Source organism: Bos grunniens, chromosome 12 (assembly GCF_055505025.1).
Source record: "Bos grunniens cultivar Pamir isolate PY7600 chromosome 12, Bosgru_T2T1.0, whole genome shotgun sequence".
In the NCBI taxonomy this organism is placed as follows: Eukaryota; Metazoa; Chordata; class Mammalia; order Artiodactyla; family Bovidae; genus Bos; species Bos grunniens.
The window spans coordinates 76,624,450-76,651,176 of NC_141176.1; the positions used below are offsets into that span (position 1 = coordinate 76,624,450).

The 26,727-nt window shown below is 40.0% G+C and overlaps 1 protein-coding gene across 3 annotated transcripts in view; it reads right to left on the reverse strand.

The window, feature by feature from the left end:
- LOC147361933 (ATP-binding cassette sub-family C member 4-like) overlaps positions 1 to 26,727 on the reverse strand; it is a 217,818-nt gene that overhangs the window by 33,918 nt on the left and 157,173 nt on the right. For all 3 annotated transcript variants that reach the window (XM_086330251.1, XM_086330250.1, XM_086330252.1), the window contains 4 exons: positions 16,449 to 16,568; positions 15,169 to 15,279; positions 8,865 to 8,965; positions 6,300 to 6,491 (listed from right to left, as the gene is read on the reverse strand). In XM_086330251.1, the coding sequence (XP_086186377.1) occupies positions 6,300 to 6,491; positions 8,865 to 8,965; positions 15,169 to 15,279; positions 16,449 to 16,568 (524 nt within the window). The remainder of the gene's footprint in view (positions 1 to 6,299; positions 6,492 to 8,864; positions 8,966 to 15,168; positions 15,280 to 16,448; positions 16,569 to 26,727) is intronic.

Genomic DNA, 26,727 nt, shown 5'->3' on the forward strand with positions numbered 1-26,727 from the left:
TTAAGCTGCTAACCTACCCTCCAGAAGTATACCATTTTTTACTCCCACCCATTGCCCTGCACATTCACAAATCCAGGTGTTAGAGCTTTGTTTTAATTGACATCAATTTGATTCCAAAAAGTGGCATCACTTTCCCGCGATGTCTTACTGGAGGGAAAACAGCTCCCGCCTCCCCGCCCCCTGCACCTGCCCCCTCTGGTCCATGTGCTCTCACTTCTCAAATTAAACTCCCAAATGCCAGCTCAGCATTCAACACTACACCCTAGGATGTCTCTTCTACAAAACTGTCCTCTCATACTTCATGTACATGAGTCAGCTTCCTTGGCATCACTAGGTAATTGTGAGGGTTGAATGCAAAAACGTGTGTTACGCACTTGGTAGTTCATTTTCCTGAATGCTTTGCAGATGTCTAGGTCTTCACTCACTGGATCAGAGCATCATGCTTTTGCTTATCTTGGTCTTACCTCCCAGAATGCCTTTCACATGCATTTCCACCTGCTGAAACCCTAACCACACATCACTAAGTCTGTCTCACATGTCTAATTCCTTGAAAATGCTCTCCCTGTCTCCTGATGTGGGCTTGTTCCAACTCTAGCTGATGTTATGTCATTTTATATAAATGTCTATAAAAATCATGACCTCCTTCTAGCTTACAAAGTTAATATAGTCATTTTCTTGTTTCTTCAACTAGACTGTATACATTGACATCAGAATCTGTATTGGATTTGACTTTTTCTTATTTGTATTACCTGTGGTGTCCTGAGACAAAGAAACTTCCACTGGAAGATGATATTTTTAACTCAGGCCAGAGAAATTTATGGAAAAAATCTATTACCATTTTATTTAGGTATAAGATAAATCAGAGACATATACAGCAGATGGATCCTATAGCCATAAATAGAATTCAAATGGCCAACAGCTCATTTTCATGGGACAGACAACACTTTCTGCAATGCAAGTGGTTGTGGTCATTTTACACCCTATGAAAATAATGACCATTTTGTCCAAGCATTTACTCTGGGTGCTTTACATGTCTTATGTTCTTTAAGTTGTACATCAACCCTACAGGTTACATCCTATCACTTCCATTTTGCACAAGAAAAGATTGAGGCTTAGATAACTTAGTCTGTCTGAACTATCAGAGTCCATAAATAGCAGTATGGGACTCAAATCCACATCTTTTGGCCTCTTTTCCATCTGCTGATGGGACTCTTTATTATTTGGATGGCCTCACATTTTATCATGTCCCTCTGTGTAGCTAGAACACAGAGAGTGGGGATAGGTGTAGTTTCAGTAAAAAAAAAAAAAAAAAAAAACCAAAACAGGCCTACCATAGAGAACTTACAGTCAGAAACTTAAAGCATGACGTGGACACAAGTGTATATATGGTGAACAGGAGCAAAGAGGGTACCTGAAGTCAGGTTGACCAGCTGTCAGCAGAAAGAACTGGCATCCACAGCCAGATTGAAAGAAACCTGCAGTTAAGTGGGACACATGATGCCTGGGGAACAGGTCAAAGAGACCTCATGCCCTGCTAGGGGCAGCAAGACTCATTTTTTATCCCATCAGATGGTGAAACAGCCACACATACGCTGCTGCGCTGGGCTGTCTCTGACTCCAGGTCCAGACAGGGCTGAGCCTGTGGGAAATCCCCCTGGTCCCTGCAGGAGGCTGGTGTGGGGAAGGTGGTACAGTGGAATGAAAAATGCCTGTGATGGAAGACAGACTCCACTGGAAAGACACAAATAATGCAGTAGAATCACACAGAATTAGATTATAATGTAAAAGTGAAATTTATAGAGCATAAAGGTAAGGAAATCTAGTGGCACAGAATATTCTAGAGCCTCCTGCTCAGTCACAACAGAGATTTGAGAATTCTTAAGTTCAATTTCAAACTGTCAAAGCACATTTCTTGGGAATCACAGGTTATCACTCATAAAAAACTGCCCATGGGAGGGAAAGGAGGAGGTTATGTTCAGCTGTAATGCTGAGTCAAGAGGTCTGGGTGATCCTGAGACTCTGCATTTCTAAGAAGTTCTAGGAGATGTAGGTGCTGCTGGCTCTGGCACCACAGTTTGAGTCACAAGGAATTACGAACCAGCAGGGGAAGGGGGACAATCTGGGAGTAAGGAGAGTGGCTTTTAAGAAAATATTATGTAAAAAAGGAGAAAATGTAAGAAACTAATATTTTGCACATTATAGCATGTTCTACTAAGCATCTGTAAAAATGTATCATCCAAATAATAGCTGTGAGCAAAAACAAAGCAAAATCAATCTACCTTGAGAGCTGGAAAATACTTTATTGCCCAGGATTCTCTAAAATGATCAAATCAACCACAAAATCATCTAAATGAAAAATTTAGCCTGTTTTCAGACTCTAACAAAGAAGTCTAGGGTCCTATTTATCTCACGTTGGCTTTTATGTTTGGCTGTTCTGAGTCCTGATTGCCTTTGAAGAGCTGTCTCTGGCTGTGGTGAGTAGGGGCTACTCCCTGTTGCAGTGCATGGGATTCTCACTGAGGGGGCTTCTACTGATGCTGAGCAAAGACTTCAGTAGTTGTGGCACATGGCTCAGTAGTTGTGGTGCAGGGCTTAGGTGCTTTGCAGCATGTGGAATCTTCTCAGCAGGGATTGAACCAGTGTCCCCAGCATTGGCAGGCAAATTCTTATCCACTGTACCACCAGGGGAGTCCTAGTTCCTTATTTTTACTTGCTATTTCTTCTGTAAATTAAAATCCCTCATCAGTTCAGTTCAGCCACTCAGTCGTGTCCGACTCTTTGTGACCCCATGAATCACAGCATGTCAGGCTTCCCTGTCCATCACCAATTCCCGGAGTTCACTCAAACTCATGTCCATCGAGTCGGTGATGCCATCCAGCCATATCATCCTCTGTCGTGCCCTTCTCCTCCTTCCCTCAATCCCTCCCAGCATTAGGGTCTTTTCCAATGAGTCAACTCTTCGCATGAGGTGGCCGAAGTACTGGAGTTTCAGCTTAAGCATCAATCCTTCCAATGAACACCCAAGACTGATCTCCTTTCAGTCCAAGGGACTCTCAAGAGTCTTCTCCAACACCACAGTTCAAAAGCATCAATTCTTCAGCATTCAGCTTTCTTCACAGTCCAATTCTCACATCCACACATGACCACTGGAAAAACTATAGCCTTGACAAGACAGACCTTTGTAGGCAAAGTAATATCTCTGCTTTTGAATATGCTATCTAGGATGTCATAACTTTCTTCCAAGGAGTAAGTGTCTTAATTTCATGACTGCAATCACCATCTGCAGTGATTTTGGAGCCCCCAAAAATGAAGTCTGACAGTGTTTCCACTGTTTCCCCATCTATTTCCCGTGAAGTGAAGGGACCAGATGCCATGATCTTAGTTTTCTGAACATTGAGCTTTAAGCCAACTTTTTCACTCTCCTCTTTCACTTTCATCAAGAGGCTTTTTAGTTCCTCTTCACTTTCTGCCATAAGGGTGGTGTCATCTGCATATCTGAGGTTATTGATATTTCTCCCGGCAATCTTGAATAGTGCCTACTATACTTTCCTATTGACTAACTTCCAGAAATCAGGACAGAAGAGGAAATAAGAGAAAGAGAATAAAGCCCCACTTCTGCTGGGCTGGCTCACTCTCATGTCCCCTGCCCACCACACCCTTCCCTCCCCCCCCCCCCCGCCCCCTCCACAACAGCCTCTCTCAATCAAATCCAACACCAAAGGGTTGTCCTGGAGTGATGAGGGCTGGGACAGGTGAGCTTGAGAGGGAACCTAGAAGGTAGACAGGTAGAGTGAAATCAATTCATGAACACACTGCCCAGGTATCATCTCCAAACACAGAAATGAAACTAAAAGTGATACTGAGTGGACCAAGGTACAGATCAAAAATCAAGTTACTGCAGTTATTAATTCAGTCTCCAAATTCAATTTTCCCTCAAACATTTCAGAATCTCAATCCCATGATTTTCAGGTTTTAGAAGGAAGAATAAGAATCTGTTATATTCCAAAGTTATACTACGTATAAGTCATATTTTATGGCTTTGGGGAGAATTTAAGACAAGTGCAGGTTAACAGAATTACATTTACAACAGAAAATCTGACACACACATTGTCTGAGAGTAAGTAAACACCACCTACAGTGCTCTCAGGGAAAAGATTATATTAAGAGCTGTGGTTAATGTTTTCCTGACACAGCAGTTCACATTTTTCCTGACCTACACTGAAACTGGAAATAATTAGGAGGGAGCTTTTGCCCTGTGACTAACTGAAGCTGCTCCCTGGGTAGCATTCGGGCATTACATTGAATATTCTTTCATATTACAAGGGTTTCATTCATTAAATCACAGCTACAGCCATTAGATGGGTCTGGGGTGGTTAAGAGTTTTAAAGAGCAGTTCTTTCAGTTATTTACGGAGTTGTCATGTGTGTGTGCTGGTTCCTGCTTGCTCACACCTGTGTAAGTCACTCACCCTCACAACCAGCAGTCCCTCAGCACCCTCTCTGTGCCTTGCAAAATGCTACTTTCTGGGAACAAAAATGAAAACAAGAGGCTCCCTGATTATAAAAAGCCTCAAAGTACTGTGAGATGCAGATCCCAAATTACAAAGCATGCCACAGGTGCTATCTTTTAATTATGATGAAATTCACATAACATAAAATTTAACCATTTTTAAGTGGACACCATTTGGTGTTCAGTACATTCACATTGTTGTGCAACCAAGCTTGAGATTTTTTTTTTGCCTCGTAAAATTGAAATTCTTACCCATTAAAAACAACTCCCCATTTCCCCTTCCCCAGTCCCTGGAAACCACCATCCTACTTCCTGTCTTCTTGGATTTGATTACTCTAGGAATCTCACATAAATGGAATGAGAGTATTCATTTCTTTTGTGTCTGTCATCAAGGTTTATCCATAGGTCAGAATTTTCTTCCTTTTTAAGGCTGAATAATACTTCATTGTAAGGATTTAGTTCCTTCCAACTTTTGGCTGCTATGAACATAGGTGTACCATAAATGCTACCTTAATATAAAAGACACTAAGGGTATATTAGTGTGTGTGTGTATAAAAGTATATATATACACTAATACTAAAAGTATTATATATATACACTAATATGTATATTAGTATATTAAGTATATGTTAGTACATTAAGTATATGTTAAGTATGTATATTAAATATATATAATATATATTAGTATATATAAGGGTATATTAAGGGTACATTAAACTGAGGGTCTCGAAGATGCATTCAAGTTGACTCCAAAAATGAGATTTTCACCATCCAGATGATGGAGGGCCTGGGTCTCTGAGGCAGAGGACCAGTATGTGCACAGGGAACAGGGAGGACATGGTGCTTTGGGAGAACCTGCATGCAGTCCCATTGCAGGGGGGTGTGTGTCAGACAAACTGGCTGCAGAGTAAGGTGGGGAAGAGCTCCTAACACCTTCTGGTTTAGTGTCTTCTTCAAGACTCTGTCCTGGTCCCAGCTGAGGGCCTCAAGCTGAGTGCAGAAAGAACATCACCAGCAGACATGGATGCTGACAGGTCCAGGTCACAAGCCTCTCTGCCATCTTTCACAAGGATCTTCTCTGCTCCCTTCAATTTGCTTTTGACTTTGAGCCAGTCTCTAGACCCTACCTCTATCTGAGGCCCTGGTTCCTCACTCCTGACTGGGTCATTATTGAGGCTCTTCTCTGGTGGACACAAGGTCACCTCACGGCCCCTGCAGGAGTGGACTTGAGGCTATGCTATGGTTCCAGCAGCAGCTCACACAGCCCAGTAAGGATCAGATCTGGGCTAAGAAAGAAGCAGTCTACTGGGGGAGGGCAGGGGGGCAGCAGCTCAGTGTGGGTGAGTGGAGGACAAGGCTACAGGAAGGGCTAAGGGATAGGGAAGGAGGCTGCCACCAGAGGGCACCATGGGAGGAGGAGGAGATCTCAGAAATACAAACAAGAAAAGATGGAAAGGAATGAGATATTGGAGAGTTAGGGCCAGGAAGACAAGGCTGACGTCCCAGACTTTGTATGAATAATCAGGTGTCACATGTAGTGTCCTGAGTCAGGTTAAGATGGAACCCCAGAGCCCATCAACCACCATAAGGGAGCTCACAACACAGGGGAAAAATTGCTGGTATACCCATGCCATGGTCAGTTTCCAAGAAAGATCCACCTACAATGTCACTGATATAATCTGCATCCATTAGGAGCAAACAGTCCCCCTGACATAGTGGTAAGGAAGCCAAGAACAGATGTGGTGCTAAATCTTTAGCTGGATTCAAAGAGGCGAATGGCTTAAACTAACCTTTTCTCTTGAGTAAATGGATGTTTCCAGGTTCCTCAATACCAGAGGACTGTCCGAGTTATATCTGAAGTTCACACTGAAAAAGGAAATCCTTCCGTCTGGGGGCCAGAATGGTGGTGGACGATACTCAAGTTCCCAGGGCTCTTCTTTCTCAAGGTCTGTATATTCAATTACCCTTTCTACTGAAATCATCTGAAAGACATATGACATCACATGAGTTAGTATCAGAGGATCTAGTTTATAGGTGTTCAGAGATTATAAATGAAACCTCCTGCTTTTTTATGGTTCAGAATATCTCAGGTCTCAACATCCACAAAGGACAAAAGTAGGAGTCTGATGAGGCCTTGGATGATTTGCAAACTTGCTCATCATCTTCAACACTTTTACACATGACTACTTCCTTCAACTTTATATAAAAGCTAAAAAAAAAATAGAGAAATGAATGGTAAGATTTTATTGATCCACCTTTCACATCTAAATAAAAAAAAAACACACACACAAGAATTTTTTTGAAAGAGAAGAACACTTATGGACATCAATCAGTGTGTGTGGCTACAGAAGGGCCACGTGTTACAGATGTCCAGAACTGGACAGTCATCAAACATCATTTTAATAATTAGTCACTTTCTACTCTGTTAGAAGAAATAAATGGAGAAACTTCATTTTTATTGTTTTTCTCCCTTTAGGAGAAGGTACAAATATTCAAAAGTGTATAATTTACTTAATGACTAAGGCCTCTTCAGTTCAGTTCAGTTCAGTCGCTCAGTCATGTCCGACTCTTTGCGACCCCATGAATCGCAGCACGCCAGGCCTCCCTGTCCATCACCAACTCCCAGAGTTCACTCAAACTCACGTCCATTGAGTCAGTGATGCCATCCAGCCATCTCATCCTCTGTCGTCCCCTTCTCCTCCTGTCCCCAGCCCCTCCCAGCATCAGAGTCTTTTCCAATTAGTCAACTCTTCGCATGAGGTGGCCAAACTATTGGAGTTTCAGCTTTAGCATCAGTTCTTCCAAAGAACACCCAGGACTGATCTCCTTCAGAATGGACTGGTTGGATCTCCTTGCAGTCCAAGGAACTCTCAAGAGTCTTCTCCAATGCCACAGTTCAAAAGCATAAATACATCAGCGCTCAGCTTTCTTCACAGTCTAACTCTCACATCCATACATGACCACTGGAGAAACCATAGCCTTGACTAGACGAACCTCTGTTGGCAAAGTAATGTCTCTGCTTTTGAATATGCTATCTAGGTTGGTCATAACTTTCCTTCCAAGGAGAAAGCGTCTTTTAACTTCATGGCTGCAGTTACCATCTGCAGTGATTTTGGAGCCCCAAAAAATAAAGTCTGACACTCTTTCCACTGTTTTCCCATCTATTTTCCATGAAGTGATGGGACCAGATGCCATGATCTTCGTTTTCTGAATGTTGAGCTTTAAGCCAACATTTTCACTCTCCTCTTTCACTTTCATCAAAAGGCTTTTTAGTTTCTCTTCACTTTCTGCCATAAGGGTGGTGTCATCTGCATATCTGAGGTTATTGATATTTCTCCCGGCAATCTTGATCCCAGCTTGTGCTTCTTCCAGCCCAGCATTTCTCATGATGTACTCTGCCTATAATTTAAACAAGCAGGGTGACAATATACAGCCTTGATGTACTCCTTTTCCTGTTTGGAGCCAGTCTGTTGTTCCATGTCCAGTTCTAACTGTTGCTTCCTGACCTGCATACAGGTTTCTCAAGAGGCAGGTCAGGTGGTCTGGTATCCCCATCTCTTTCAAAATTTTCCACAGTTTATTGTGATCAACACAGTCAAAGGCTTAAACAATTATAACTCCACACCTTTAAGAGCACATTTTGGGAGAGAGCCTATCCTACCAGAGAGAAGGGCTCTCAGCAAATTCAGGTGCTCAATACACACATGAATAAGTGACAAAATGGAGGGGAGGGATGCAGGAACATATTAATTAAATAAACTTTAAAATACTGGATTCTTTTCTTTTGCCAAAAATAGGAAATTACCCATTAAGAAGCAAAGATAAACTAGCTGCTAAGAAACGAGCTTATGTTGTCTCCAGAATTTCAGAACCTCTCTCCTACAGAGACATTTATTGTATTTGAAGACAGTTTGTGATGAATATAAAACCCTCTGACATGACATACATATGTGGGAAAATATGTATATATTTTTATTAACTTTAAGCAGATGGAAAGTGAAAGTCAGTCAGTCATGTTCTGCTCTTTGCAACGCTATGGATTGTAGCCTGCCAGACTTCTCTGTCCATGGGGATTCTCCAGGCAAGAATATTGGAGTGGGTAGCCATTCCCTTCTCCAGGGGATCTTTCCAACCCAGGGATAAAATCTTTCTCTTTTGTGGCTCCTGCATTGCAGCCGGATTTTTTACCATCTGAGCCACCAGGGAAGCCCTTAAGCAAATGGAGGAGAACATAAAAAAACTTTGTAAGATAATGTAAAAAAAAAAAAGTTTTATTATTTTATGTAAGAATTGCTTTTATGCCATATAACAGCAAGGAGGCCTGAAAAGGCTAAGAACAGAAAAATAAACATCACCATGTTCTCAACTTCAGCACTTTGCCTGACGCACCACTGGAACATCCTCGTGAGTACTAGAGAGAGAGACAGGACCAGGCCAACCTGCCCGAGATCCAAGGCTAAATGAGGAAGAAGAGGAATAAAATTAGTCTACTTCTCAACCCCTCACACAGGTCCTTCTGTCACTTTAGAAAGATGACTCATTTATTTTTATGATTTTTATTGGAGTATATAGTTGATTTACAAAGTTGTGTTAGTTTCAGGTGTACAATAAAGTGAATTAGCCAGATATATACATATAATCTGTTCTTTTTAAATTATTTTACCAGATATGTCATTACATACAGTCCACATCCCCATGGACTGTAGCCTACCAGGCTTCTCTGTCCATGGGACTTTCCAGGCAATAGTACTGGAGTGGATTACCATTTCCTTCTCCAGGGGATCTTCCCAACCCAGGGATTGAACCCAGGTCTCCCGCATTGTAGACAGATGCTTTACCATCTGAGCCACCAGGGAAGTCAATATATGTCATTACAGAGTAACATATAGAATCCCCTGTGCTATACAGTAGGTCCTTTTTAGTTATCTATTTTATTATATAGTAGTGAGAAGACTTCTTTATAATATTTAAATCATTTGCATGTAATGATAGTATCATTCATAATATTACTTCTGTTGCATGAGACAATAGTACAGTAGGAAAAAAAGAAAAAAGAAAAAACGCTATGAGGGACTTCCCTGGTGGTCCAATAGCTAAGACTCCGAACTCTTAATGCAGGGGGCTCGGGTTCAATCCCTGGTCAGGCAACTAGACTCCACATGCCACAACTAAGAGTTCACGTGCTGCAACTAAAGTCCTGCCTACTATAACTAAGACTGAAGGTCCCACATGCCCAGCTAAGACCCAATACAGCTAAATAATTAAGTAAATTTTTTTAATATGAATTTAGAAAGACCTAACAAAGCTGTGGTTGTTGTTAAGTCACTAAGTCATGTCTGACTCTGGTGACACCATAGACTGTAGCACTACAGGCTTCCCTGTCCTTTGTTGTCTCCCAGAGTTTGCTCAAATTCATGTCCATTGAGTTCGTGATGCTATCTAACCATCTCATCCTCTGTCACCTCCTTCTCCTGCCTTCAATCTTTCCCAGTACCCAAGGTCTTTTCTAATGAATCAGCTCTTTGAGTCAGGTGGCAAAAGTATTGGAGCTTCAGCTTCAGCATCAGTCTTTCCAGTGAATATTCAGGGTTGATTTCCTTTAAGATTGAATGATTTGATCTCCTTGCTGTCCAATGGACTCTCAAGAGTCTTCTCCAACACTACAACTTGAAAGCATCAATTCTTCAGCCCTCAGCCTTCTTAATGGCCCAAATTTTACATCCATTGACAACTCTTACATGACTACTGGAAAAAACATAACTTTCACAATATGGACATTTGTTGGCAAAGTGATGTTGCTGCTTTTTAATATTCTGTATAGATTTGTCATAGCTTTCCTTCCAAGAAGCAAACGTCCTTTTTTTTTTTTCTTTTTTTTTTAAATTTTATTTTATTTTTAAACTTTACAATATTGTATTGGTTCTGCCATATATCGAAATGAATCTGCCACAGGCATACACGTGTTCCCCATCCTGAACCCTCCTCCCTCCTCCCTCCCCATACCATCCCTCTGGGTCGTCCCAGTGCACCAGCCCCAAGCATCCAGTATCATGCATCGAACCTGGACTGGTGACTCGTTTCATATATATTATACATATTTCAATGCCATTCTCCCAAATCATCTCACCCTCTCCCTCTCCCACAGAGTCCAAAAGACTGTTCTATACATCAGTGTCTCTTTTGCTGTCTCGTATACAGGGTTATTATTACCATCTTTCTAAATTCCATATATATGTGTTAGTAAACGTCTTTTTATTCATGGTTGCAGTCACAGTTTGCAGTGATTTTTGGAACCCAAGAAAATAAAATCTGTCACTGCTTTAAATTTTTTCCCATCTATTTGCCATGAAGCGATGGGACTGGATGCCATGATCTTAGATCTTTGAATGCTGAGGTTTAAGCCAGCTTTTTCACTCTGCTCTTTCACTTTCATCAAGAGGCTCTTCAGTTTCTCTTCACTTTCTGCCATTAGAATGGTATCATCTGTATATCTGAGGTTATTGATATTTCTCCCAGCAATCTTGATTCCAGCTTATGCTTCATCCAGCCTGGCATTTTGCATGATGTATTTTGCACATAAGTTAAATAAACATAGTGACAACATATAGCTTTGTCATACTCCTTTCCCAATTTTGAATCAGTTCATTGTTCTATGTCCAGTTCTGATTCTTCTTTAAATGCTTTCAGGTTCTCAGGAGACAGGTAAGATGGTCTGGTATTCCTATCTCTTTCAGAATTTTCCACAGTTTATTGTGATCCACAGAGTCAAAGCCTTTCAACATAGTCAATTAAGGAGATGTTTTTTCTGGAACCCCCTTGCTTTCTCTATGATTCAATGAACATTGGCAATTTGATCTCTGATTCCTCTGCCTTTTCTAAAACAAGCTTGTATAGTTGGAAGTTCCCAGTTCACATACTGTTGAAATCTTTGAAGGATTTTGAGTATAACTTTATTAGCATGTAAAATGAGTGCAATTGTATGATAGTTTGAACATTCTTTGGCATTGTCTTTCTTTGGGATTGGAATGAAAACAACTCTCAGTCCTGTGGCAACTGCTGAGTTTTTCAAATTTTCTGGCATATTATATGAACAGCATCATCTTTTAGGATTTGAAATAGCTAAGCTGGAATTCCATTACCTCCACTAACTTAGTTCATAGTGATGCTTCCTAAGTTCCACTTGACTTCACAATCCAGGGTGTCTGGCTCAAGATTAGAGACCACACCATCATGGTTATCCAGGGCATTAAGATCTTTCTGGTACAATTTTTCTGTGTGTTCTTGCTACCTCTTCCTAATCTCTTCTGCTTCTCTTAGGTCCTTAACATTTTTGTCCTTTATCATTGAATCCCACCTGGAGTGAGATACACTTGACAGTATAATATAGTTGAGGATGTCATTGTTCAGATTTTTGTCCTTATACTACAATTATCATTATGTAATTTCACTTTCTACATCCAATGTAGCTGCAGTTGAAATCACAAACACAAGGCAATGGATTCTAAGAGCCAGTGCTTTTAAATCTAAAATATTACTTTCATTTTTCCATTATTAAAGACTGTAATTCAGGGCTATTCCTATGGTATAGTGAGGGGTGGTGAATTCATGCCACACAATCCAACAACTTCTTATCTGGGACCCACACAGCAGTGAGCATACTGTTTTTGCTATAGAGAATCTTTCTCAGACCCCTACAACCAAGGATTCCAAGTAACCCAAAAGCTAAAACCTAAAACCTAATCTGTACAAAAAGCTTAATAGTAAACCTGGTTCTTTCCATCCAGCTATAGGACACTACCTAGGATGTTCAGAGGTCATCTTGCTACAGTTATGTAGATCTCAACCCATTCAAAGAAAGATAAAAAGATAAAAGATCTCAATGAAGACCTACTGTAAACAAACAAGCAAACTACTCAAAAGCAATCTACAGATTCAGTGCAATCTCTATCAAATTACCAACGGCATTTTTCACAGAATTAGAACAAAAATATCTACATTTTGTATGGAAATACAAAATACCATGAATAGCCAATGTAATCTTGAGAAAAACAAAGAAGAAAAATGAAGCTAGGAGGAATCATGTCCCCTGTCTTCAGACTATACCACAAAGCTACAGTAATTGAAACAATATGCTACTGGCACCAAAAACAGAAATATAGATCAATGGAACAGGACAAAAGTCCAGAGATAAACCCATGCACCTGTGTCACCTATGAGAAAGGAAGCAAGGATATACAATGGAGAAAGACAGTTTCTCTAATAATTGGTGCTGGGAAAACTGGACAGCTACATCTAAAAGAATAAAATCAGAACACTCCCTAAGACCATAAACAAAAGTAAACTCAAATAGATTACAGACCTAAATGTAAGACCAGACACTAGAAAACTCTTAGATGAAAACATAGGGAGAACCCTCTGACATAAATTGCAGCAAACATTTTAACCCACCTCCTAGAGCAATGAAAATAAATAAAACACAAACAAACGGGACCCAATTAAGCTTAAAAACTTTCACACAGCAAAAAACAAACAAACAAAGACAACCTGCAGAATGGGGGGAAATATTTGCAAATGAAGTGACTGATAAGGGATTACTCTCAAAAATATATAAACAGTTCATGCAGTTCAATATCAAAAATAAATAAGTAAACAGCCCAATCAAAAAATGGGCAGAAGATTAAAACAGACATTCTCCAAAGAAGACATACAGATGGCCAAAAAGCACATGAAAAGATGGTCAACATCTCATTATTAAAGAAATGAATATCAAAACTACAGTAAAAAAAAAAAAAAAAAAAAAAAAAAACATTTTTTAAGCAAAAAACTACAGTGAGGTTTCACACCAGTCAGAATGACCATCATCAAAAAGTCTACAAACAATAAGTACTGAAGAGGATGTGGAGAAAATTAAATTAGTACATGTAAATTAGTCCATGTAAATTAGTACAGCCACTATGGAGAACAATATGGAGGTTATTTTAAAAACTAAAAATAGACACACAAAAAGATGCCAGGATTCTTGGCCTCTGGAGGAGAAGAATTCAGTCCAGGGTCAGAGACGAGGCTTGATCGCTCAGAGCTTGTGTGTAATAAAGTTTTATTAAAGTATAAAGGAGATAGAGAAAGCTTTTCAGATAGGCATCAGAAGGGGTCAGAAAGAGTACCCCCTTGCTAGTGTTATCCATGGAGTTATATACTCTCTAATTAGTTATTACAGTTAATCAAAAGAATGTCTGGAGGTTGTAAAGACCTCAATAGTTCTACTCCCATAATTTGCACCTTAAGATAACAGGATTAGCCAGAAGGATTTTTTCCAGAGACTGTCCTCAAGCAGGATACATTATAATATAATCCTAAGGAATGTAGAGGGACAAAAATGTTTGTCCTTTTTTCCTCCTTAAGAATTCCAGACCCCTCTCTCCTTGGGGACCCCTGGACTTATCAATCTGCCTAGGAATTGACTCTCTCACTACTAAGATCCAGCAATCTCACTCCAGGGCCTATATCCAGAGAAAACCGTAATTTATAAGGATACATGCACCCTAGTCTTCACTGCAGGTCTATTTACAACAGCCGGGACATGGAAACAACCTAAATGCCTGTCAACAGAGCAATGGACAAGGAAGATGCGGTATCATATATACAATGGAATGTTACTCAGCCATAAAAAATGGCAAAATAATGTCATTTGCAGCAACATGGCTGGACCTAGAGATTTGCATACTGAGTGAAATAAGTCTGAGAAAAATAGAATATGATATTGCTTGCAAGTGGAATATAACAAAAGGCTACAAATGAACATATCTAAAAAACAGAAGTAGAGTAACAGGTGTAGAAAATAAACTTATGTTTACCAGGGGATATGGGAGGGGAGGGATAAATTGGAAGACTGGGACTGACACATACATACTACTATATATAAAATATTAAACTAGATAATTAATAAGAAACTACTGTAAAGTACAGAGAACTCTGTAATGATCTATATGGGAAAAGAATCTAAAAAAGAGTGGATATATGTATGTGTATAGCAGATTGACTTTGCTGTACATCGGAAACTAAGACAACAGTGTAAATGAACTATACCCCAATAAAACTTAAAATAAAAATGAAAGAATGGCCTGAGTGAGCCAAAGCAGGGGCCCAAGGCAGCACAGGTCTGTTGCAGCAGGCATGTCATACCTGGTCTTTGCTCCTGAAGATTCCAAAAGTCAAAACCAGAAATCCTTTTCTAAAGGACTATTCATTTGAAGTATTAATCAAAATGCAAATTACTAAAAAGAATACAGGCACCCCAATGTTCATGGGGTATGGAAAAAAATCTTTAAAAAAGTGAATATATGTATAACAGATTCACTTGGCTATACACCTGAAGCCAACACATCATAAATCAAACATTTGCCAATCAAAAAAATATTTTAAATTATCTCAACAAGGACTTACTGTAAATAAATAATTAAAAGTAAAAAAAATGATAGAAGTTCTCATCAAGACACAAATTACTTTACATGGACACACTGTGGAGTCTCCTGCTGCAGACATTTTAATACAACTCATTAGAACCAAAGAGTATATATTAGACAAGATGACAACAGTTTAATAACTACAAACAAAGCTATCAAATGCAAACATACCACAAATATTCACATGTGTACTTACTTTCTACCAGAATCAGGGCCCCAAAGGCAACAACAGTGACAAAGATGGCACAGATGACATCCAGATACACAGCGAGCCATCGGGACGTCGTCAAAAGCAGGAACCAAGCCTCTGCATTTGTAAACCATAATAAGTGTAATACATAAACAGAAAAAACATGTTAGCTGCTTCTCATGAGGGAGAGCATTTTCCTAGTTAAGCTACAGAAGATTTTACACAAGGTAGGACAGCAAAGTTACACACCTGTAACTTCAAAGGAACCTAAAGATTCCAGAAAACTAGGTTCAACACAAAACAACATATGAGACACGGAGGAATCAGTCCAGGAAGCATGCTTTGAAAACTTCAACCCACGGGTTATCAAGAGAAATACCATCATAAGAAAGAAGTTGGAAAAACATCTCATTGGTGTGTTCCCTGCAGTGCTGGGCCTCAACATGAAGATCCTCCTCTCAAAGGGTCAGCTGTTCCCAGCTCTGACAGCAGAGAGCACAGCTCACACCATTTCCAGCACCTTCTGCCCTCACTACAGGGCCTGCAGTGGTTATTCTTAGGAGTCAGTGTCCACATGACCATCAGCTAACAGGGTCTGTATGTGACTTTCAAATGCCATGTTATCTTCAAAATATATTAATGATTGGAAAGTTTGGCCAGGATTTTATATACTTAGAAGAAATTCTGAATTTTCTACCGAGATGGAAAACAAACAAACAAACTTCACTGATACAAAGCATACTCAAGTGGGTAGCAAATCAGGAACTTATTTTCCTCAACACTTCTGCTACCCTCAATCTATGCTCTCAAAAGACTTGGCAAAGCACACCCTGAGGGGGAAGAACAGCCACCACCTGGTTCTGAAAATAAAGTTTTATTGGAATACAGCCATTGACTAATGTATGTTCTTTGCCTGTCTTTGTGCTACAATGGCAAAGATGAGTAGTTACAATAGAGACAGCACACAAAGCCTACAATATTTTCTATCTGGACCTTTGGAAAAAAGAAAAGCTTACTGAATCCTGCCTTAAAGAGACAGACATCCACAGGGCACAGTGATGGAAGGACAATGCAGGCCAGTCAGGGGAGAAAAGCAGGGCTGTGAGGGGGAAGAGGGGAGCACAGAGGGGATGCTGAGAGGAAGGAGTGGGGGAGGCATGTGTGCAGAGGGCAACATGGGCTGACACACAGAGAGGCGCTGGCCAGCCAGGCTACCTGAGACAGAGGTCAGGCCTCAGAAGGGAGCACATTCCATCCTTAGAAATCATCTCCAGAAACTTACAGACCTGAATGCAAATCCTGGTATGCATCAAACAGCTCCTGAAACTTCTGTTCAGCTTTGTATGCCCGGATGGTCCAGAGTCCCCGGAGAGAAGATGCTAAGTGGGAAAACACCGGGCTCCGAGCTGGGGAAGCAGAGACAGACACACATCAGAGAAAGTCAGGGAGGCTGGACGCGAGGAAACCACTGCCTCCCGGGCTCTGAGGTCACATGTCCTACCAAAGGGAATCCTCCATGTGACCCTCAAATTCCTGCTCACACCACGCTACACTTTAATGACCTGGGAATGAGAGATTCTCTTTGAAACTATCTTTGATCAAATTCAAAATCCCAGCTAGATTTAGATAAAGAAATTCTTTACTGGTTCTTTCATCAACGTCCTCTCAAATAGTTCTCCCTCCATATTCTTCTGGTATCTTTCCAGGTGGAAATTGCTCACAATTTATTAGAAGTATAGTGAAGTATAGTTGATTTACAATAATCTGCTAGTTTCAGGTATGCAGTAGAGTCATTCAGTTCTTTTCTCTGATTATATTCCATTATAGGTTATTACAAGACACTGGATAAAATTCTCTGTGCTTTACACTTAATCCTTGTTATCTATTTGACGTATTAATAGTAGTGTGTCTATTAATCCCATATTTCTAATTTGCTCCTCACTCTTTCCCAATGCCCTTTGGTAACACAAGTTTGTTTTTTATGCCACTGAGTCTATTTCTAGTTTGTGTATAGATTCATTTGTATTATTTTTAGATTTCATGTATAAGTGATATCATATGTGTCTTTCTCTGACTTTCTTTACTAAGAATAATACTCTCTAGATCCATCCATGTTGCTGCAAATGGCAATATTTCTTTTTTTTACCCATAGGTGAGTAATTATTATTCACTAATTTTTTAACCAGTAGCATTTTAAACTTTAATTCCTCATTAGAGTCCTCACCACACTGAATTTTGATGAGCTACCTGTGCATTGATTCCACCTTAGATGAGTAACCAAGGGCTGAGATAGAGTCAGTGCATCCCCCACCCTGGACCGGAGCCAGACATAGGACAGGAATGAGATGAGTAAGAAAGTGGACAGTCTGCCACCTCCCCTATCCTGGGACTCTCCCTGCCCCTGCGCCAGAATTCTCTGTACAGGTCATGGAGCACCTGGTTCTGCACCGCCCTTGTGCCCACAGGACCTGGCAGATGAGGAGCCTTTGAATAGTCTTGACTTCTGCTCCAGGAACATGATGGATGTTTTTATATCTGCCTGCTGGACACCTGTCCTGTTGTTTGGAGGGCACTGTGGCCTGTGATACTCACATCACCCTTTTAGAATCTGACAGTGGCCTCAGTGTCCATCTTTTGAGTGACTTCATGTGGTTGGGGGCCTGATGTCACATGACTTCCCATTCATTTCCTGCCATCTTCTCTAAAAGCACACTGACCATGAGCACCAGGGTCAGGCTCTTGCCTGTCAGGGAACAGCTGGGCTGCAGGCTGCCAGGCAGGGAGGACCCTTACATTTCTCATTCCCCACCATGAATGAGGATGCAACTTGCTATTGCCAGGGGCACATGCTGAGCCTCTGACCTCTGTCTGGAATGAGTGATAACTTGAGCTGTATCAGCAGGAAATACTGACATCACTTTGTTACCTGTGTGGGTTCTAGAGAAGACCTGTCAGTACAACTAGGTTGTTTATGGGAAGTTAGTAATGCATCTTACATGAGGCTACAGAGATTTTATAAAATGATGGGGGAAAGAATCCAGGGGGAAACTCCAAACTGTTTTCAGGTCCTCACTCCTTAGTCCAGTATCTGAATGCCGGTCTGGTGACAGTTCAGTCAGTACAGACGTGTACCTGGGCACTGCACATTTGGAGGGGCTGAGGTACAAACAAGTAAAGACACAGAACCTCCTCTTGTGTTTAGTGTCCCCAGTTCTATAAAGAAGGAAGGAGCAGGGGCGGTCCTAAGATGGCAGAGGAATAGGATGGGGAGACCACTTTCTCCCCCACAAATTCATCAAAATATCATTTGAATGCTGTACAAATTCCACAAAACAACTTCTGAATGCTGGCAGAGGATGCCAGCCACCTAGAAAAGCAGCCCATTCTCTTTGAAAGGTGGTCACCTCTATCTCCTCCCTACCTCTTCTCTTCTCTGCCTAAATCTGTTGGATCTCTTTGGGTGTTCTAGGCTGTGGAGAACACATAGGGAACTGATTACTGGTTAGATTTGTCTCTCTCCTTTTGACTCCCCCTCTTCTCCTCCTGGTCACCTCTATCTCCTTCCTCCTTCTTCTCTTCTCCATGTAACTCTGTGAACCTCTCTGGGTGTCACTCACTGTGGAGAATCTTTTCATCATTAACCTAGATGTTTTATCATTGGTGCTGTATGGATGGGAAAGTCTGTATGGATGGGATGTAAGAATAAGACTGAAAGCCAGAGGCTTAAATCCAAAACTTGAGAACACCAGAAAACTCATGGAACACTAATCAACAAGAGCTCATCCAAAAGCCTCCATTCCTACACTGAAACCAAGCTGCACCCAAGAGCCAACAAATTTCAGAGCAAGACATACATACGAAGCTAATTCTCCAACAACATAGGAACATAACCCCAAGCATTAAAATACAGGTGGCCAAAAGTCACACCAAACCCATAGACATCTCAAAATTCACTACTGGACACTTCATTGCACTCGAGAGAGAAGAGATCCAGCTCCACCCACCAGAACACTGACGCAAGCTTCCCTAACCAGGAAACCTTGACAAGCCACTCGTCCAACCACACTCATAGGGAGGAACCCTCATAATAAAGAGGAACCACAAACTTTCAGCATACAGAAAGGCCACCCCAAACACAGCAATCTAAACAAAATGAAAAGGCAGAGAAATATTCAGCAGGTAAAGCAACATGATAAATGCCCACCAACCCAAACAAAAGAGGAGGAAATAGGGAATCTACCTAAAAATGAATTCAGAATAATGATCTGAATGATCAGTAAAAATGATCAGTAAAAATGATCCAAAATCTTGAAAACAAAATGGAGTTACAGATAAATAGTCTGGAGACAAGGATTGAGAAGATGCAAGAAAATTTTAACAAGGACTTAAAAGAAATAAAAAAGAGTCAATCAATAATGAATATGCAATAACTGAGACAAAAGCACTCTGGAGGGAACCAACAGTAGAATAACTGAGGCATAAAATAGGATAAGTGATGTCAAAGATAGAATGGTAGAAATAAATGAAGCAGAGAGGAAAAAAGAAAATGTATTAAAAGAAATGAGGACAATCTCAGAGACCTCTGGAACAATGTTAAACGCCCCAACATTCGAATCATAGGAGTCCCAAAAGAAGAAGACAAAAAGGAAGGCCATGAAAAAATACTTTAGGCGATAACAGCTGAAAAATTCCCTAAAATGGTGAAGGAAATAGCCACCAAAGTTCAAGAAAACTAGAGAGTCCCAAACAGGATAAACCCAAGACAAAACACCCCAAGGCACATATTAATAAAATTAACAAACATCAAACACAAAGAACAAATATTAAAAATATCAAGGGAAAAGCAACACATAACACACTAGGGGATTTCCATAAGAATAACAGCTGATCTTTCAATAGAAACTCCTCAGGCCAGAAGGGAATGGCCAGACATACTTAAAGTGATGAAAGAGAAAAACCTACAACCCAGATTACTATACCCAGAAAGGATCTCATTCAAATATGAAGGAGAAATCAAAAGCTTTTCAGACACTCAAAAGCTGAGAGAATTTAGCACCACCAAACCAGCTCTTCAACAAATGCTAAAGGATATTCTCTAGACAGAAAACACAGAAAAGGTTTATAAACTCAAACCCAAAACAATAAAGTAAATGGCAATGGGATCATAATTATCAATAATTACCTTAAATGTAAATGGGTTGAATGCCCCAACCAAAAGACAAAGTCTGGCTGAATGGATACAAAAACAAGACCCCTATATATGCTGTCTACAAGAGACCCACCTCAAAACAAGGGACACATACTGACTGAAAGTGAAGGGCTAGAAAAAAATATTTCATGCAAATGGGGACCAAAAGAAAGCAGGAGTAGCCATACTCATATCAGATAAAATAGACTTTGAAATAAAGGATGTGAAAAGAGACAAAGAAGGAGTTTCTCAAGTGCACACGGAACCCTCTCCAGGATAGATTACATCCTGGGACATAAATCTAGCCTTGGTAAATTCAAAAAAATTGAAATCATTTCAGTCATCTTTTCTGATCACAATGCAGTAAGATTAGATGTCAACTACAGGGGAAAAAAAAAAAAACTATTAAAAATACAAACATATGGAGGCTAAAAAACACACTTCTGAATAACCAAAAAATCACAGAAGAAATCAAAAAAGAAATCAAAATACCCATAGAAACAAATCAAAATGAAAACACAACAACCCAATGATTGTTGATTCAGTATATGATTCAGTAAAAGCAGTGCTAAGGGAAGGTTCATAGCAATACAAGCTTACCTCAAGAAACAAGAGAAAAATCAAATAAATAACCTAACTCTACACCTAAAGCAACTAGATAAGGAAGAAATGAAGAACCCAGGGGTTAGTAGAAGGAAAGGAATCATAAAAAATAGGGCAGAAATTAATGAAAAAGAAACAAAGGGGACTATAGCAAAAGTCAACAAAACTAAAAGCTGGTTCTTTGAGATGATAAATAAAATAGACAAACCATTAGCCAGACTCATCAAGAAAAACAGGGGAAAGAATCAAATCAACAAAATTAGAAATGAAAATGGAGAAATCACAACAGACAACACAGAAATACAAAGGATCATAAGAGACTACTATCAGCAACTATATGCCAAAAAATGGACAACTTAGAAGAAATGGATAAATTCTTAGAAAAGTATAACTTTCCAAAACTGAACCAGGAAGAAATAGAAAATCTTAACAGACCCATCACAAGCACGGAAATGGAAACTGTATTCAGAAATCTTCCAACAAACAAAAGCCCAGACTTCACAGGTGAATTCTACCAAAAATTTAGAGAAGAGCTAACACCTATTCTACTCAAACTCTTCCAGAAAATTGGAGAGGAAGGTAAACTCCCAAACTCATTTTATGAGGCCACCATCACCCTAATAACAAAACCAGACAAAGATGCCACAAAAAGAGAAAACTACAGGCCAATATCACTCATGAATATAGATGCAAAAAATCCTCAACAAAATTCTAGCGAACAGAATCCAACAACATATTAAAAAGGTCATACATCATGACCAAGTGGGATTTATCCCAGGGATGCAAGGATTCTTCAATATTCATAAATCAATCAATGTGATACACCACATTAACTAATTGAAAGATAAAAACCATATGATTATCTCAATAGATGCAGAGGAAAGCTTTGACAAAATTCAACATCCATTTATGATAAAAATCCTCCAGAAAGCAGGCATAGAAGGAACATACCTCAACATAATAAAAGCTGTATATGACAAACCCACATCAAACATTATCCTCAATGGTGAAAAATTGAAAGCATTTCCCCTAAAATCAGGAATAAGACAAGGGTGCCCACTCTCACCACTACTATTCAACATTGTTTTGGAAGTTTTAGCCACAGCACTCAGAGAAGAAAAAGAAACAAAAGGAATTCAGATTGGAAAAGAAGAAATAAAATTCACTGTTTGCAGATGACATGATCCTCTACATAGAAAACCCTAAAAACACCACCAGAAAATTACTAGAGCTAATCAATGAATATAGTAAATTTGCAGGATATAAAATTAACACACAGAAATCCCTTGCATTCCTATACACTAACAATGAGAAAACAAAAAGAGAAATTAAGGAAACAATTTCATTCACCATTGCAATGAAAAGAATAAAATGCTTAGAAATAAATCTACCTAAAGAAAGAATAAGACCTGAATATAGAAAACTATAAAACACTGATAAAAGAAATCAAAGATGACACAAATAGAGGGAGAAATATATCATGTTCATGGATCAGAAGAATCAATATAGTGAAAATGAGTATAGTATCCAAAGCAATCTATAGATTCAATGCAATACCTATCAAGCTACCAATGGTGTTTTCCAGAGAACTACAACAAATAATTTCACAATTTATATGGAAATACAAAAAACCTCGAATAGCCAAAGCAATCTTAAGAAAGAAGAATGGAACTGGAGCAATCAACCTGCCTGACTTCAGACTATACTACAAAGCTACAGTCATCAAGACAGTATGGTACTGGCACAAAGTACCATAGATCAATGGAACAAAATAGAAAGCTCAGAGATAAACCCACACACCTATGGACACCTTATCTTTGACAAAGGAGGCAAGAATATACAATGGAGAAAAGACAATCTCTTTTACAAGTGGTGCTGGGAAAACTGGTCAACCACTTGTGAAAGAATGAAACTAGAACACTAACACCATACACAAAAATAAACTCAAAATGGATGAAAGATCTAAACGTAAGACCAGAAACTATAAAACTCCTAGAGGAAAACATAGGCAAAACACTCTCCGACATAAATCACAGCAGGATCCTCTATGACCCATCTCCCAGAGTAATGGAAATAAAAGCAAAAATAAACAAATGGGACCTAATTAAACTCAAAAGCTTTTGCACAATGAAGGAAACTATTAGCAAGGTGAAAAACAGCCTTCAGAATGGGAGAAAATAATAACAAATGAAGCAACTGACAAAGAAATAATCTCAAAAATATATAAGCAGCACCTGCAGCTCAATTCCAGAAAAATAAGCGACCCAATCAAAAATGGGCCAAAAAACTAAACAGGCATTTCTCCAAAGAAGACATACAGATGGCTAACAGACACGTGAAAAGACACTCAACATTACTCAATATCAGAGAAATGCAAATCAAAACCACAATTAGGTACCATCTCATGCCAGTCAGAATGGCTGTTATCCAGAAGTCTACAAACAATAAGTACTGGAGTGGGTGCAGAGAAAAGGGAACCCTGTTACACTGTTGGTGGGAATGCAAACTAGTATAGTCACTATGAAGAATAGGGTGGAGATTCCTTTAAAAACTTCAAATAGAACTGCCATATGATTCAGCAATCCCACTGCTGGGAATACATACTGAGGAAACCAGAATTGAAAGAGACACATGTACCCCAATGTTCATTGCAGCACTGCTTACAATAGCTAGGACATGGAAGAAACCTATATGTCCATCAGTGAATGAATGGATAAGAAAGTTGTGGTACATATACATAATGGAATATTACTCAGCTATTAAAAAGAATGCTTTTGAATCAGTTCTAATGAGGTGGATGAAACTGGAACCTGTTATAAAGAGTGGAGTAAGTCAGAAAGAAAAACACCAATACAGTATATTAATGCATATATGTGGAATTTAGAAAGAGGAGCTACCCCGCATCCGAGGTTAGGTGTGGCGGCCGAGAGGAGCTACCCTAGTCCGAGGCCAGGGGTGGCGGCTGGGAGGACCTACCCCACCTCAAGGAGCGGTGGCTGTGCGGACACAGGAGGGCCTAGAGGAGCTATACCATGTTCAAGGTCAGAATGGGCGGTGGTGAGGAGATACCCCTCGTCCAAGGTAAGGAGCAGCGGCTGTGCTTTGCTGGAGCAGCCCTGAAGAGATACCCCACGTCCAAGGTAAGAGAAACCCAAGAAAGATGGTAGGTGTTTCAAGAGGGCATCAGAGGGCAGACATACTGAAACCATACTCACAGAAAACTAGTCAATATAATTACACTAGGACCACAGCCTTGTCTACTTCAATGAAACTACGCCATGCCCATGGGGCCACCCAAGATGGGCGGGTCATGGTGGAGAAGTCTGACAGAATGTGGTCTACTGGAGAAGGGAATGGCAAACCACTTCAGTATTCTTGCCTTGAGAACCCCATGAACAGTATGAAAAGGCAAAATGATAGGATACTGAAAGAGGAACTCCCCAGGCCAGTAGGTGCCCAATATGCTACTGGAGATCAGTGGAGAAATAACTCCAGAAAGAATGAAGGGATGGAGCCAAAACAAAAACAATACCCAGTTGTGGATGTGACTGGTGATAGAAGCAAGGTCCCATGCTGTAAAGAGCAATATTGCATAGGAACCTGGAATGTCAGGTCCATGAATCAAGGCAAATTGGAAGTGGTCAAACAAGAGATGGCAAGAGTGAATGTCAACATTCTAGGAATCAGCGAACTAAAATGGACTGGAATGGGTGAATTAAACTCAGATGGCCATTATATCTACTACTGCAGGCAGGAATCCCTAAGAAGAAATGGAGTAGCCATCATGGTCAACAAAAGAGTCCGAAATGCAGTACTTGGATGCAATCTCAAAACGACAGAATGATCTCTGTTCATTTCCAAGTCAAACCATTCAATATCACAGTAATCCAAGTCTATTCCCCAACCAGTAATGCTGAAGAAGTTGAAGTTGAAAGGTTCTATGAAGACCTACAAGACCTTTTAGAACTAACACCCAAAAAAGATGTCCTTTTCATTATAGGGGACTGGAATGCAAAAGTAGGAAGTCAAGAAACACCTGGAGTAACAGCCAAAATTGGCCATGGAATACAGAATGAAGCAGAGCAAAGACTAATAGAGCTTTGCCAAGAAAACGTTCTGGTCATAGCAAACACCCTCTTCCAACAACACAAGAGAAGACTCCACACATGGACATCACCATATGGTCAACACTGAAATCAGATGGATTATATTCTTTGCAGCCAAAGATGTAGAAGCTCTATACAGTCAACAAAAACAAGACCAGGAGCTGACTGTGACTCAGATCATGAACTCCTTATTGCCACATTCAGACTGAAATTGAAGAAAGTAGGGAAAACCACTAGACCATTCAGGTATGACCTACATCAAATCCCTTATGACTATACAGTGGAAGTGAGAAATAGATTTAAGGGACTAGATCTGATAGATAGAGTGCCTGATGATCTGTGGACTGAGGTTCGTGACACTGTACAGAAGACAGGGATCAAGACAATCCCCATGGAAAAGAAATGCAAAAAAGCAAAATGGCTGTCTGAGGAGGCCTTACAAATAGCTGTGAAAAGAAGAGAAGTGAAAAGCAAAGCAGAAAAAGAAAGATATAAGCATCTGAATGCAGAGTTCCAAAGAATAGCAAGAAGAGTTAAGAAGGCCTTCCTCAGTAATCAATACAAATAAATAGAAGAAAACAACAGAATGGGAAAGACTAGAGATCTCTTCAAGAAAATTAGAGATACCAAGGGAATTTTTTCATGTAAAAATGGGCTTGATAAAGGACTGAAATGATATGGACCTAACAGAAACAGAAGATATTAAGAAGAGGTGGCAAGAATACACAGAAGAAATGTACAAAAAAGATCTTCATGACACAGATAATCACGATGGTGTGATCACTCACCTAGAGCCAGACATCCTGGAATGTGAAGTCAAGTGGGCCTTAGAAAGCATTACTACGAACAAAGCTAGTAGAGGTGATGAAATTCCAGTGGAGATATTCCAAATCCTGAAAGATGATGCTGTGAAAGTGCTGCACTCAATATGCCAGCAAATTTGGAAAACTCAGCAGTGGCCACAGGACTGGAAAAGGTCAGTTTTTATTTCAATCCCAAAGAAAGGCAATGCCAAAGATGCTCAAACTACCACACAATTGCACTCATCTCACACGCTAGTAAAGTAATGCTCAAAATTCTCCAAGCCAGGCTTCAGCAATACGTGAACTGTGAACTTCCAGTTGTTCAAGCTGGTTTTAGAAAAGACAGCGGAACCAGAGACCAAATTGCCAACATCCACCAGATCATCAAGAAAGCAACAGAGTTCCAGAAAAACATCAATTTCTGCTTTATTGACTATGGCAAAGCCTTTGACTGTATGTATCACAATAAACTGTGGAAAATTCTGAAAGAGATGGGAATACCAGACCACCTGATCTGCCTCTTGAGAAACCTGTATGCAGGTCAGGAAGCAACAGTTAGAACTGGACATGGAACAACAGACTGGTTCCAAATAGGCAAAGGAGTGCATCAAGGCTGTATATTGTCACCCTGCTTATTTAACTTATATGCAGAGTACATCATGAGAAATGCTGGGCTGGAAGAAGCACAAGCTGGAATCAAGATTGCTGGGAGAAATATCAATAACCTCAGATATGCAGATGACACCACCCTTATGGCAGAAAGTGAAGAACTAAAAAGCCTCTTGATGAAGATGAAAGAGGAGCATGAAAAAGTTGGCTTAAAGTTGAACATTCAGAAAACGAAGATCATGGCATCTGGTCCCAT